Below are 14,643 nucleotides of genomic sequence, written 5' to 3' on the forward strand. Positions count from 1 at the left end.
CTTTTGATATGTTTAGTACATTTTGCAACAGATATTTCTGTACTTTTATTCTAATGTATGTGTACATAAGCATTCATACATTAACAGAAAAGACAAGCAATACAAATAACATTTTAAGGTATGAATTGTTCTTTTGACTGTTTTTCAATAAGTTTCTGATGTTTTTAGTTCATTATTTAAATAAATAAATAGTTGTTTTATTTGCTGAACATTTACTTTTATGAGTAAAATATTAAATATGTTGTTGTTTCTAGTGTCAGTAGAGTAGAAGGTAAGTCCTTTTAAGTTCTTTAAATTCACAGTAAAAGTTTTTTTAGTCCACAGGAAGTTTTCAAAATTCAAGTTTTTCCAAGTCAGCAATTACAAAAAGCACACATTACATGCTGTTAAACTTCAAATCTTTGTGCAACATATGTTTTTACAGGGTGTGTTCTGAGAAATTAGTTTATAAGAAACTTCTTTTACCTCATTATTGTTTATTATTCATTTGTCCCAACGCTGCAGTCCAGTATAATTTATCTGAAGGAAATCAAGAAGCCATTTTGATTTTTTTAAAAATCCGCCACCTTAGTAACGGTAACTATGCAGGGCGGGGCTTAGCGAAGGTTCAGTTCATCTCACACGAGCTCCAAGTGACCGCGAGACGCTGTGATATCGCGAGAACACGGAGGTGATATTTTTGACTGGACAGAGAAGCAGTCCCTCAGTCAGAGACAGTCCTGCTGGATTTCTACGTTCAGGGCCACCACAAGAGCAGAATGGAGGAGAACCAGAACCCAGAGCACCTTACCAACAACCCTGTTAAAAGGGAAGAATCAGGCTCACCCTGTGCTACCACCGATAAACAGGTCAGTGTTCATGACTTCATGATGAGACGTAACGAGGCTAAAGACACGAGGACGAGTCTTGAGGGTCCGTGTGTCTCAATCTTGTTTGAAATAAAGTCTGAAAAAAAGGAAACTAAAACACTTCCAGGCTTTGTTTTCATGGAGTTTTCGGGCGTAAAAACTACAAAAGTCTGAGTGTTTCCTGGTTTCACCTTGTTGCGAGTAATATGAACAAAGTTAGAAAATAATGTTCTATTGTTTACTTTAGATTTGCGCATACGCAGTACATCGTAGTAAAATCCCGCCTTTCGCGGGAGCGCGCACAACAAAAGACAAACTGTAATAAGACATTTTAAATGTTTCTGAACAGGATTTCTAGTTAATGTCAGATACTGAGTTTCACTGTGCCTTCAGCGCTGCTAACAGGCGGCATGTAGTCCATGTTTCAAACATATCTGTAGTGTTGGAAGAAGGATAGAGATCCTGTACCTAAGTAAAAGTACCAATACAGCAATGGATCTGAACACAGGGAGCACAGGTTTTGCTTTTAGTATACCGGCCTTACACGTTTCTGTTTAAAGAAGGACATCAGATCATTTGTCAGTTTTCACAGTCATCAGGATGGTAGTTGCAACAGTATTACAGTGTATAGGTGAGTTACAAGTAAAAAGATTATTCTGTGTACAGTTTTGTCTTCTGCATTAATGTCACTGCCGTCAGTTACACCTCACAGTAGGCGGGATATAGTTATTAGAGGTGCACCATTCAGGAAATTTCACATTTCAATTTCATTCCAATTATCGGGGTCACGATTTGATTCACAACCGATTTGTGATTCAAAACGATTTTTGAATCATAATCAGTTCTCAATTCAATACATACATAGATCTGATTCTAGATTGCTGGTTTTAGTTACTCTTTCCATTTGACTGCAATAGACAGTTAAGGTCTCAAGGAAAAAAAAATCATACTGAAACAAATGTAAACATTTACTACTCTGAACTGTCTCTCTCTACTAAGACAAAGGGTAAAATGAATACTTAATACAAATATAAAAATGATTGCAAAGATAAACTGCCAAGTGCAAAACTTCAAATAATAAATTCAATTCATACTTCAAATGACAAAATCAAACAAACAATAGTTGCCTGCTACATTTAGCTGCTTTCATCATTCATCAATTCATCACCTGCTCCACCAGTCTGTACAGCTGTCAATGAAACAAAGGGGAAAGAAGAAGTGAAGTGTCACAGATTGTCTCTGGGTCCTACATTTACCATAATGCAACTCTATTTATGGTTTTAGATCACTCGCACCACCATGTCATCTCTCTCTCTCTTTCTCTGTTGTCATAGAAACAAACAGGAAGACAGAGACTCAAACATCACTGCTGTCAGCACTGTGACAAAGCCTTCACGACATCGAAATATTTAAAGATTCATCAGAGAGTTCATACAGGACAGAAACGTCCAAGCTGTGACCAGTGTGGGAAAGCTTTCAATACAGTCATTCATCTAAAAGTCCACCAATGTATTCACACTAGAGAGAAACCGTACAACTGTGAGCAATGTGGGAAAACTTTCAATACAGTCACTCATCTAAATATCCATCGACACATTCACACTGGAGAGAAGCCATACAACTGTGACCAATGTGGGAAAGCTTTCACTAGAAGAAGTAATCTAAAAATCCACCAACGCATTCACACTGGAGAGAAGCCGTACTGGTGTGAACAATGTGGGAAAACTTTCACCACAGACAGTACTCTAAAAAGTCACCAACGCATTCACACTGGAGAGAAGCCATACAGCTGTGAGCAATGTGGGAAAGCTTTCACTAGAAAAAATCATCTAAAAATCCACCAACGCATTCACACTGGAGAGAAGCCGTACTGGTGTGAACAATGTGGGAAAACTTTCACCACAGACAGTACTCTAAAAAGCCACCAACGCATTCACACTGGAGAGAAGCCGTACTGGTGTGAACAATGTGGGAAAACTTTCACCACAGACAGTACTCTAAAAAGCCACCAACGCATTCACACTGGAGAGAAGCCATACTGGTGTGAGCAATGTGGGAAAACTTTCTCTCAAGACAGTACTCTAAAACGGCACCAAAGCATTCACACTGGAGAGAAGCCGTACTGGTGTGACCAATGTGGGAAATTCTTCACTAGAGGCAGTCATCTAAAAATCCACCAACGCATTCACACTGGAGAGAAGCCGTGGTAGTTCCTTAAAAAAACACAGATGCAGTCACTCAGCATCGTGTTGAACATGTTTTAGAGGCAGATCAGTGGTGTCCACTCGTCTTTTCATGCCTTTAATAACGGTGTTGTTCTATCCTGAGTTTCTCTACAAACTGAGAGATGCCAACTTTAACTTAAGAATCAGCATCTATGCCATTAGCGGCCCATGTGACCAAATTTTAAGCAATTTGTTTCAAGAGAACAAAATATTTTTAAATCAACCACTTAATGACAGCGAACAATATTTATAGTTAAATTATTCCAATCAGAAAGAGCCTGAAACATTAGCGCTTTTTCAACAACTTCCTAGGAGACAAAGAGAATCATAAAGAGGATCTGATCAGAGCGAAACATAGAATTGTTTTAAGCAACGAGGAAAGTTCAAATAAATACATTTGAAAATAAGCTGATGCCAATGAAATTCATCTGAAAATGTCCAACATTTTGTGGTGGTGCATAAAAAAGAAACATCCTGATACAAATCTGCGGAGATCTGCACAGCTTGTCAAATCTGACGTTTAGCAATATCAGCATAGTTCACTATCAGTAATATAGGTTTTGAGGCAACTAGTTGTTCATAGAATGTAAGAAAATATGAAAATACTGAAAAATGTTTATTTCTTGCAGTTTAAGGTGTCGTCTTCAAATGTCTTGTTTTGTCTGATCAACAGTCCAAAATCCCCAAATAATTCAGTTTACTGTCATGTGACACAGAAAAGCTTCAAAGGTTACAGAAATAGTTGAATTGTTGGATTCAACGACTGTGAGGTCAGAAAGGTGTGAAATGTTAGAGAAGTTTTCAGACTCCGTGTGACGACCTGACAAGTACTTTGTTTGAAGCACACTTAGACTTTAATGTCCCTGATCTTTCTGATCTTTGTTCAGTCAGCAGCAGAGATGGTAAACAGGTTTAGATTATTACAGTCTGGGTCGTCCACATCTCCTCATTGTTCAGCTTCAGTGTTCAAATGTAAATAAGTGCATGTACTCAGGTACTGCATTTAACTACAATTTAAAGGTACTTGAGTATTTCCAATTTTTGTGACTTCTGCACCATATTTCAGAGGGAAATGTTGTATTTTCTACTCCACTACATGTATTTTACATTTGTAATGAATTTAGATCACTTTGTAGAGATCTGTTTTCATTTTGTAATAAATTCTATGTATTGTATTGTGTTATTGTATTTTTACTCCACTGCATTTCTTTCACAGCTTTAGCCACTTTTCAGATTAACATTTTAAATGTAAAACACTAATTGAGACTATGCAACAGTATAAATCTTTAAAATTAGCTCTGCATTCACCATAGTAAAATGCTGCAATGACTCAGTACTAATATTCCAATAATATATAATAAATATTAGAAAATCCATGAGTACTTTTGACATTTTAAGTACACTTTGCAACAAATACTTCTGTACTTTCATTCTAATGTAAGTGTACATAAACATTCATAAATTAATAGAAAAGACAAGCAATACAATTAAATCTTAAGGTATGAATTGTTCTTTTGACTTTTTTACCCAATAGGTTTCTGATGTTTTTAGTTCATTTTTGAAATAAATAGTGGTTTGTTTGCTGAACATTTATTTCAATGAATAAAACATTTTCCCAGTAAAACGAAAGGACTGACATTAAACCATTTCATTATTTCTGGTGTCAGTAGAGTAGAAGGTAAGTCCTTTAAATTCACTTTTTTTTTAGTCCACAAGAAGTTTCCAAAATTCAAAGTGTTTTAGGGCAGGAATTACAAAAAACACACATTACATCCTGTTAAACTTCAAATCTCTTTACAATATATGTTTTACAGGGTGTATTCTGAGAAATTAGGTTTTTATTTTATTAAGAAACTTCTTTTACTTCATTATTCTTTATTATTCATTTGTCCCAAAGCTGCAGTCTAGTATAATTTATGTGAAGGAAATCAAGGAGCCCTTTTGGTTTTTTTTGGTTTTTTAAATCCGCCACCTTAGTAACGGTAACTATGCAGGGCGGGGCTTAGCGAAGGCTCAGTTCATCGCAAACGAAGTTCAAATGACCGCGAGACGCCACAAGACCACAAGAGCAGAATGGAGGTGAACCAGACCCCGGAGCACCTAACCGACAACCCCGTTAAAAGGGAAGAATCAGGCTCACCCTGTACTACCAACGATAAACAGGTCAGTGTTCATGATTTCATGATTTCATGTGTCTCAATCTTGTTTGAAATAAAGTCTGAAAAAAAGGAAACTAAAACACTTCCAGGCTTTGTTTTCATGGAGTTTTCGGGCGTAAAAACTACAAAAGTCTGAGTATTTCCTGGTTTCACCTTGTTGCGAGTAATATGAACAAAGTTAGAAAATGATATTGTAATGTTTTCTTTTTGTTTGCGGTCCCCCGCGCAGCGCATGCGCAATACATCGTATGTAAAATCCCGCCTTTCGCGGGAGCGCACACAACAAAAGACAAACTGAAATCAGACATCTTAAATGTTTCTGAACAGGATTTCTAGTTAATGTCAGATACTAAGCTTCACTGTGCCTTAAGTGCTGCTAACAGGTGGCATGTAGTCCATGTTTCAAACATATCTGTAGTGTTGGAAGAAGTATTCAGATTCTTCACTTAAGTAAAAGTACCAATACAGCAATGTAAAAATACCCAATTACAAGTAAAACTTCTGCATGAAAAATCCTACTCAAATAAAAGTACATTATCGGTCCCATACAGATGGATCTGAACACAGGGAGCACAGGTTTTGCTTTTACTATACCGGCCTTACACGTTTCTGTTTAAAGAAGGACATCAGATCATTTGTCAGTTTTCACAGTCGTCAGGATGGTAGTTGCAACAGTATTACAGTGTACAGGTGAGTTACAAGTAAAAAGATTATTCTGTGTACAGTTTTGTCTTCTGCATTAATGTCACTGCCGTCAGTTACACCTCACAGTAGGCGGGATATAGTTATTAGAGGTGCACCATTCAGGAAATTTCACATTTCAATTTCATTCCAATTATCGGGGTCACAATTTGATTCACAACCGATTTTTGAATCATAATCAGTTCTCAGTTCAATACATACATAGATCTGATTCTAGATTGCTGTTTTTAGTTACTCTTTCCATTTGACTGCAGTAGACACTTAAGGTCTCAAGGGAAAAAAAATCATACTGAATCAAATGTAAACATTTACTACTCTGAACTGTCTCTCTCTACTAAGACAAAGGGTAAAATGAATACTTAATACAAATATAAAAATGATTGCAAAGATAAACTGCCAAGTGCAAAACTTCAAATAATAAATTCAATTCATACTTCAAATGACAAAATCAAACAAACAATAGTTGCCTGCTACATTTTGCTGCTTTCATCATTCATCAATTCGCCACCTGCTCCACCAGTCTGTACAGCTGTCAATGAAACAAAGGGGAAAGAAGAAGTGAAGTGTCACAGATTGTCTCTGGGTCCTACATTTACCATAATGCAACTCTATTTATGGTTTTAGATCACTCGCTCCACCATGTCATCTCTCTCTCTTTCTCTGTGTGTTTGTCTGTTGTCATAGAAACAAACAGGAAGCCAGAGACTCAAACATCACTGCTGTCAGCACTGTGACAAAGCCTTCACGACATCGAAATATTTAAAGATTCATCAGAGAGTTCATACAGGAGAGAAACGTCCAAGCTGTGACCAGTGTGGGAAAGCTTTCAATACAGTCAGTCATCTAAAAGTCCACCAACGCACTCACACTGGAGAGAAGCCGTACTGGTGTGAGAAATGTGGGAAAACTTTCTCTCACGATAGTAGTCTAAAAATCCATCAACGCATTCACACTGGAGAGAAGCCGTACAGCTGTGAGCAATGTGGGAGAACTTTCACTACAGGCAGTGATCTAAAACGGCACCAACGTATTCACACTGGAGAGAAACTGTACCACTGTGACGAATGTGGGAAAACTTTCACTATAGACAGTAATCTAAAACGGCACCAACGCATTCACACTGGAGAGAAGCCGTACTGGTGTGACCAATGTGGAAAATTCTTCACTACAGGCAGTGATCTAAAAATCCACCAACGCATTCACACTGGAGAGAAACCATACAACTGTGACCAATGTGGGAAAACTTTCACTACAGATAGATGGCTAAAAAGCCACCAACGCATTCACACTGGACAGAAGCCATACGAGTGTGAGCAATGTGGGAAAACTTTCACTCGTGGTAGTTCCTTAAAAAAACACAGATGCAGTCACTCAGCATCGTGTTGAACATGTTTTAGAGGCAGATCAGTGGTGTCCACTCGTCTCTTCATGCCTTTAATAACGGTGTTGTTTTATCCTGAGTTTCTCTACAAACTGAGAGATGCCAACTTTAACTTAAGAATCAGCATCTTTGCCATTAGCGGCCCATGTGACCAAAGTTTAAGCACAGTGATTGGTCATAGCTCACTTCTACTCTGGGAGTTTTTTCATTTTTCAACTTGAGTTTCATGTTGATCCAAGTCATAGAATTGCTGAAAGTGTGAGTAGCGTAACATTGTTAATGGGGGAAAAGTAACAGCATTTAAAGTAACTTAAAGAAAGCTTGAAATTAGTTTAAATGAGTTTAAGGTGGATTCAGGATTTCGTTCAGGTGGTTGTTCAGACGATTGAGTTCAGTTTAATAGTAATTAGATTTTGAAAATGTGCAATTTGTTTCAAGAGAACAAAATATTTTTAAATCAACCACTTAATGACAGCGAACAATATTTACAGTTAAATTATTCCAATCAGAAAGAGCCTGAAACATTAGCGCTTTTTCAACAACTTCCTAGGAGACAAAGAGAATCATAAAGAGGATCTGATCAGAGCGAAACATAGAATTGTTTTAAGCAACGAGGAAAGTTCAAATAAATACATTTGAAAATAAGCTGATGCCAATGAAATTCATCTGAAAATGTCCAACATTTTGTGGTGGTGCATAAAAAAGAAACATCCTGATACAAATCTGCGGAGATCTGCACAGCTTGTTAAATCTGACGTTTAGCAATATCAGCATAGTTCACTATCAGTAATATAGGTTTTGAGGCAACTAGTTGTTCATAGAATGTAAGAAAATATGAAAATACTGAAAAATGTTTATTTCTTGCAGTTTAAGGTGTCATCTTCAAATGTCTTGTTTTGTCTGATCAACAGTCCAAAATCCCCAAATAATTCAGTTTACTGTCATGTGACACAGAAAAGCTTCAAAGGTTACAGAAATAGTTGAATTGTTGGATTCAACGACTGTGAGGTCAGAAAGGTGTGAAATGTTAGAGAAGTTTTCAGACTCCGTGTGACGACCTGACAAGTACTTTGTTTGAAGCACACTTAGACTTTAATGTCCCTGATCTTTCTGATCTTTGTTCAGTCAGCAGCAGAGATGGTAAACAGGTTTAGATTATTACAGTCTGGGTCGTCCACATCTCCTCATTGTTCAGCTTCAGTGTTCAAATGTAAATAAGTGCATGTACTCAGGTACTGCATTTAACTACAATTTAAAGGTACTTGAGTATTTCCAATTTTTGTGACTTCTGCACCATATTTCAGAGGGAAATGTTGTATTTTCTACTCCACTACATGTATTTTACATTTGTAATGAATTTAGATCACTTTGTAGAGATCTGTTTTCATTTTGTAACAAATTCTATGTATTGTATTGTGTTATTGTATTTTTACTCCACTGCATTTCTTTCACAGCTTTAGCCACTTTTCAGATTAACATTTTAAATGTAAAACACTAATTGAGACTATGCAACAGTATAAATCTTTAAAATTAGCTCTGCATTCACCATAGTAAAATGCTGCAATGACTCAGTACTAATATTCCAATAATATATAATAAATATTAGAAAATCCATGAGTACTTTTGACATTTTAAGTACACTTTGCAACAAATACTTCTGTACTTTCATTCTAATGTAAGTGTACATAAACATTCATAAATTAATAGAAAAGACAAGCAATACAATTAAATCTTAAGGTATGAATTGTTCTTTTGACTTTTTTACCCAATAGGTTTCTGATGTTTTTAGTTCATTTTTGAAATAAATAGTGGTTTGTTTGCTGAACATTTATTTCAATGAATAAAACATTTTCCCAGTAAAATGAAAGGACTGACATTAAACCATTTCATTATTTCTGGTGTCAGTAGAGTAGAAGGTAAGTCCTTTAAATTCACTTTTTTTTTAGTCCACAAGAAGTTTCCAAAATTCAAAGTGTTTTAGGGCAGGAATTACAAAAAAACACACATTACATCCTGTTAAACTTCAAATCTCTTTACAATATATGTTTTACAGGGTGTATTCTGAGAAATTAGTTTTTTATTTTATTAAGAAACTTCTTTTACTTCATTATTCTTTATTATTCATTTGTCCCAAAGCTGCAGTCTAGTATAATTTATGTGAAGGAAATCAAGGAGCCCTTTTGGTTTTTGTTTTTTGTTTTTTTTTAAATCCGCCACCTTAGTAACGGTAACCATGCAGGGCGGGGCTTAGCGAAGGCTCAGTTCATCTCAAACGAAGTTCAAATGACCGCGAGACGCCACAAGACCACAAGAGCAGAATGGAGGTGAACCAGAACCCGGAGCACCTAACCGACAACCCCGTTAAAAGGGAAGAATCAAGCTCACCGTGTACTACCAACGATAAACAGGTCAGTGTTCATGATTTCATGATAAAACGGCTTCGTAACGAGGCTAAAGACACGAGGACGAGTCTTGAGGGTCCGTGTGTCTCAATCTTGTTTGAAATAAAGTCTGAAAAAAAGGAAACTAAAACACTTCCAGGCTTTGTTTTCATGGAGTTTTCGGGCGTAAAAACTACAAAAGTCTGAGTGTTTCCTGGTTTCACCTTGTTGCGAGTAATATGAACAAAGTTAAAAAATAATATTGTAATGTTTTCTTTATGTTCGCGGTCCCCCGCGCAGCGCATGGCGCATGCGCAATACATCGTATGTAAAATCCCGCCTTTCGCGGGAGCGCGCACAACAAAAGACAAACTGAAATCAGACATCTTAAATGTTCCTGAACAGGATTTCTAGTTAATGTCAGATACTAAGCTTCACTGTGCCTTAAGCGCTGCTAACAGGTGGCATGTAGTCCATGTTTCAAACATATCTGTAGTGTTGGAAGAAGTATTCAGATCCTTCACTTAAGTAAAAGTACCAATACAACAATATAAAAATACCCAATTACAAGTAAAACTTCTGCATGAAAAATCCTACTCAAATAAAAGTACATTAGCAGTCCCAGTATCTACAGATGGATCCAAGGATCCGAATACAGGGAGCACAGGTTTGCTTTTAGTATACCGGCCTTACAATTTTCTGTTAAAAGAAGAACATCGGATCATTTGTCAGTTTTCACAGTCGAGAGGATGGCACTAGCAACAGCATTACAGTGGATAGATGAGTTACAAGTAAGAAGGTTATTCTGTGTATAGATTTGTGTTCTGCATTAATGTCACAGCAGTCATTTACACCTCACAGTAGGGAGACTATAGATATTCAGATATATGAAATGCTGTGCATATTTGAAAATATGAATTTTATGATATCCATTTTATGTGGATATCAGTACACTCAGTAAGTCTGAAGCAAAAGGAATAATCAAAAGAAACATAATTTTGACACAGGTGTGAGCAAGGCAGACATGTCTCACCCTGCAGAAAATTCTCATCCTCGCACTGTTGAGATTTGATGTTTCGCCATGACAGAAGAAGTTGCTATAACTTTATTGTAAATGCTCCAGTCTGCACCAAACTTTTCATGTTTAAGTCCGACCTGTCAGCCCAGGTCTGAAAACATCTAGATGCCTGTGACAGAAGCCCTTCAACTTCGCCACGCCCTGACGTGCGCAAGGGTGCGAAGGCCCGTTCATCGCTGCTTGCAGCTTTAATTAACATGATGATTTCTTAAGCTGTTAAAATGTTGACCTCAGTAATTGTACCTTAACGAAACGAATGAGACACCTACAAAAAGCCAAGAGAGGAAACCCTTTTCATAATTCAAAAATGATGGTCAGGTGGGGTCCAAGAAAGTCACCGTTATTTTCAAAGCCCAATGTTGACATGTATGGACACTATGTAGGATCTCATTATTGATCGCATTTACTCCTCCATTTGCAGCGCTTTACATTTATTAGTCGTCTCTACTTCACTCCAGAAAAAAATGGCAAAAATGTACTCAAATTCTGATGTTAGCTGTCCTAGATCTATTTATCAATCTGTCTGCAATTGTCTGATTGTTTTGTTTTTCTCATTTTTTTGACTGTCAATGTTCATATGTCATTTTACTGAATGGGGAAAAACTAATACTGTTTACACAAAGGTCAGGAGAGGTCTAGATATCCTGACTTAGTCTGTGGCAAGCTTCAAACACTGTGGGTCCCACATTTACCATTAATGTAACATTTTATAGTTTTAGATCACTTGCTCCACCATGTCATCTCTCTCTCTCTTTCTCTGTGTGTTTGTCTGTTGTCATAGAAACAAACAGGAAGAAAAGGACTCAAACATCACTGCTGTCAGCACTGTGACAAAGCCTTCACGACATCAAGACATTTAAAGATTCATCAGAAAGTTCATACAGGAGAGAAACGTCCAAGCTGTGACCCTTGTGGGAAAGCTTTCAATACAGTCAGTCATCTAAAAAGCCACCAACGCATTCACACTGGAGAGAAACCGTACAACTGTGAGCAATGTGGGAAAACTTTCTCTCACGATAGTAGTCTAAAAATCCACCAACATATTCACACTGGAGAGAAGCCATACACCTGTGACAAATGTGGGAAAGCTTTCACTACAGACGGTAATCTAAAACGGCACCAACGCATTCACACTGGAGAGAAACCGTACAGCTGTGAGCAATGTGGAAGAACTTTCACTACAGGCAGTGATCTAAAAATCCACCAACGCATTCACACTGGAGAGAAGCCATACTGGTGTGAACAATGTGGGAGAACTTTCACTACAGGCAGTGGTCTAAAAATGCACCAACGCATTCACACTGGAGAGAAGCCGTACTGGTGTGACCAATGTGGGAAATTCTTCACTAGAGGCAGTCATCTAAAAACCCACCAACGCATTCACACTGGAGAGAAACCGCACTACTGTGACGAATGTGGGAAAACTTTCACTATAGAAGGTAATCTAAAACGGCACCAACGCATTCATACTGGAGAGAAACCATACAGCTGTGAGCAATGTGGGAGAACTTTCACTACAGGCAGTGGTCTAAAAATCCACCAACGCATTCACACTGGAGAGAAGCCGTACTGGTGTGACCAATGTGGGAAATTCTTCACTAGAGGCAGTCATCTAAAAATCCACCAACGCATTCACACTGGAGAGAAACCGCACTACTGTGACCAATGTGGGAAAACTTTCACTATAGAAGGTAATCTAAAACGGCACCAACGCATTCATACTGGAGAGAAACCATACAGCTGTGAGCAATGTGGGAGAACTTTCACTACAGGCAGTGATCTAAAAATCCACCAACGCATTCACACTGGAGAGAAACCATACAACTGTGAACAATGTGGGAAAACTTTCACTACAGACAGATGGCTAAAAAGCCACCAACGCATTCACACTGGACAGAAGCCATACGAGTGTGAGCAATGTGGGAAAACTTTCACTCACGCTAATAATCTAATAATCCACCAACGCATTCACACTGGAGAGAAGCCGTACTGGTGTGGGAAATGTGGGAAAACTTTCACTCGTGGTAGTTCCTTAAAAAAACACAGATGCAGTCACTCAGCATCGTGTTGAACATGTTTTAGAGGCAGATCAGTGGTGTCCACTCGTCTCTTCATGCCTTTAATAACGGTGTTGTTTTATCCTGAGTTTCTCTACAAACTGAGAGATGCCAACTTTAACTTAAGAACCAGCATCTATGCCATTAGCGGCCCATGTGACCAAATTTTAAGTACAGTGATTGGTCATAGCTCACTTCTACTCTGGGAGTTTTTTCATTTTTCAACTTGAGTTTCATGTTGATCCAAGTCATAGAATTGCTGAAAGTGTGAGTAGCGTAACATTGTTAATGGGGGAAAAGTAACAGCATTTAAAGTAACTTAAAGAAAGCTTGAAATTAGTTTAAATGAGTTTAAGGTGGATTCAGGATTTCGTTCAGGTGGTTGTTCAGACGATCGAGTTCAGTTTAATAGTAATTAGATTTTGAAAACGTGCAATTTGTTTCAAGAGAACAAAATATTTTCAAATCAACCACTTAATGACAGCGAACAATATTTACAGTTAAATTATTCCAATCAGAAAGAGCCTGAAACATTAGCGATTTTTCAACAACTTCCTAGGAGACAAAGAGAATCATAAAGAGGATCTGATCAGAGCGAAACATAGAATTGTTTTAAATAACAAGGAAAATTAAGATGAATGTATTTGAAAATAAGCTGATGCCAATGAAATTCATCTGAATGTGTCCAACATTTTGTGATGGTGCATAAAAAAGAACATCCTGGTATAAAGCTGCAGAGATCTGCACAGCCTGTTAAATCTGACACTGAACAATGTCAGCATAGTTCACTATCAGTATTATAAGTTTTGAGGAAATTAGTTGTTCATAAAATGTCAGAAAATATAAATATGTCTTGTTTTGTCTGATCAACAGTCCAAATAATTCAGTTTCCTGTTACTGTTTACTGATAAATACTTTGTTTGAAGCACACTTGGACTTTAATGTCCCTGATCTTTCTGATCTTTGTTCACTCAGCAGCAGAGATGGTAAACAGGTTTAGATCATTACAGTCTGAGTCGTCCACATTTCCTCATTGTTCTGCTTCAGTGCACAAATGTAAATAAGCACATGTACTCAAGTACTGCATTTAACTACAATTTAAAAGTACTTTACTTGAGTATTTCTAATTTTTGTTACTTCTACTGCACCATATTTCAGAGGGAAATGTTGTATTTTCTACCCCACTACATGTATTTTACATATATTCTTTATATTTGTAATGAATTTAGATCACTTTGTATAGATCTGTTTTCACTGTGACATTAAAGGATCGTTTTCTGTCGATCACAGTAAAGAAATTTGTAACAAATACTTGTATACTTGTACAGTATAAATCTTTAAAATTAGTTCTGCATTCACCATATTAAAATGCTGCAATGAATCAGCACTAATAATAAATATTAGAAAACCACTTTGTATAATGAGCACTTTTGACTTTTTAAGTATATTTTGCAACAAATACTTCTGTACTTTTATTCTAGTTTAAGTGTTCATAAACATTCATACATGAATAGAAAAGACAAGCAATACAAATAAAATGTTAAGGTATGAATTGTTCTTTTGACTTTATTTCAATAGGTTTCTGATGTGTTTAGCTGATTTTTTTTTAAATAAATAAATGACGGTTTGTTTGCTGAATATTTACTTTTATGAGTAAAACGTTTTCCCAGTAAAATAAAAGGACACATTAAACCATTTCATTATTTCTAGTGTCATTAGAGTAGAAGGCAAGTCCTTTAAATTCCTTAAATTCACATTTTAAGATTTTTTTAGTCCACGGGAAGTTTCCAAAATTCACGTTTTTCAGGGCAG

General features: G+C 36.9%; 1 protein-coding gene across 1 annotated transcript; it reads left to right on the plus strand.

Annotated features, from left to right (window-relative positions):
- The first annotated feature begins 647 nt into the window (after window positions 1–647).
- Window positions 648–14,388, plus strand: LOC137175189 (zinc finger protein 420-like). Its single transcript, XM_067580894.1, has 7 exons — window positions 648–848; window positions 2,183–3,054; window positions 4,741–4,751; window positions 5,058–5,236; window positions 6,619–7,317; window positions 9,547–9,723; window positions 11,556–14,388. Exons 1-7 carry the CDS (start codon window positions 759–761, stop codon window positions 12,843–12,845), a joined length of 3,318 nt encoding a protein of 1,105 aa, XP_067436995.1. The 5' UTR covers window positions 648–758; the 3' UTR covers window positions 12,846–14,388.
- The last annotated feature ends 255 nt before the right edge of the window (window positions 14,389–14,643 follow it).

Source organism: Thunnus thynnus, chromosome 22, assembly GCF_963924715.1.
Source record: "Thunnus thynnus chromosome 22, fThuThy2.1, whole genome shotgun sequence".
Taxonomy (NCBI): Eukaryota; Metazoa; Chordata; class Actinopteri; order Scombriformes; family Scombridae; genus Thunnus; species Thunnus thynnus.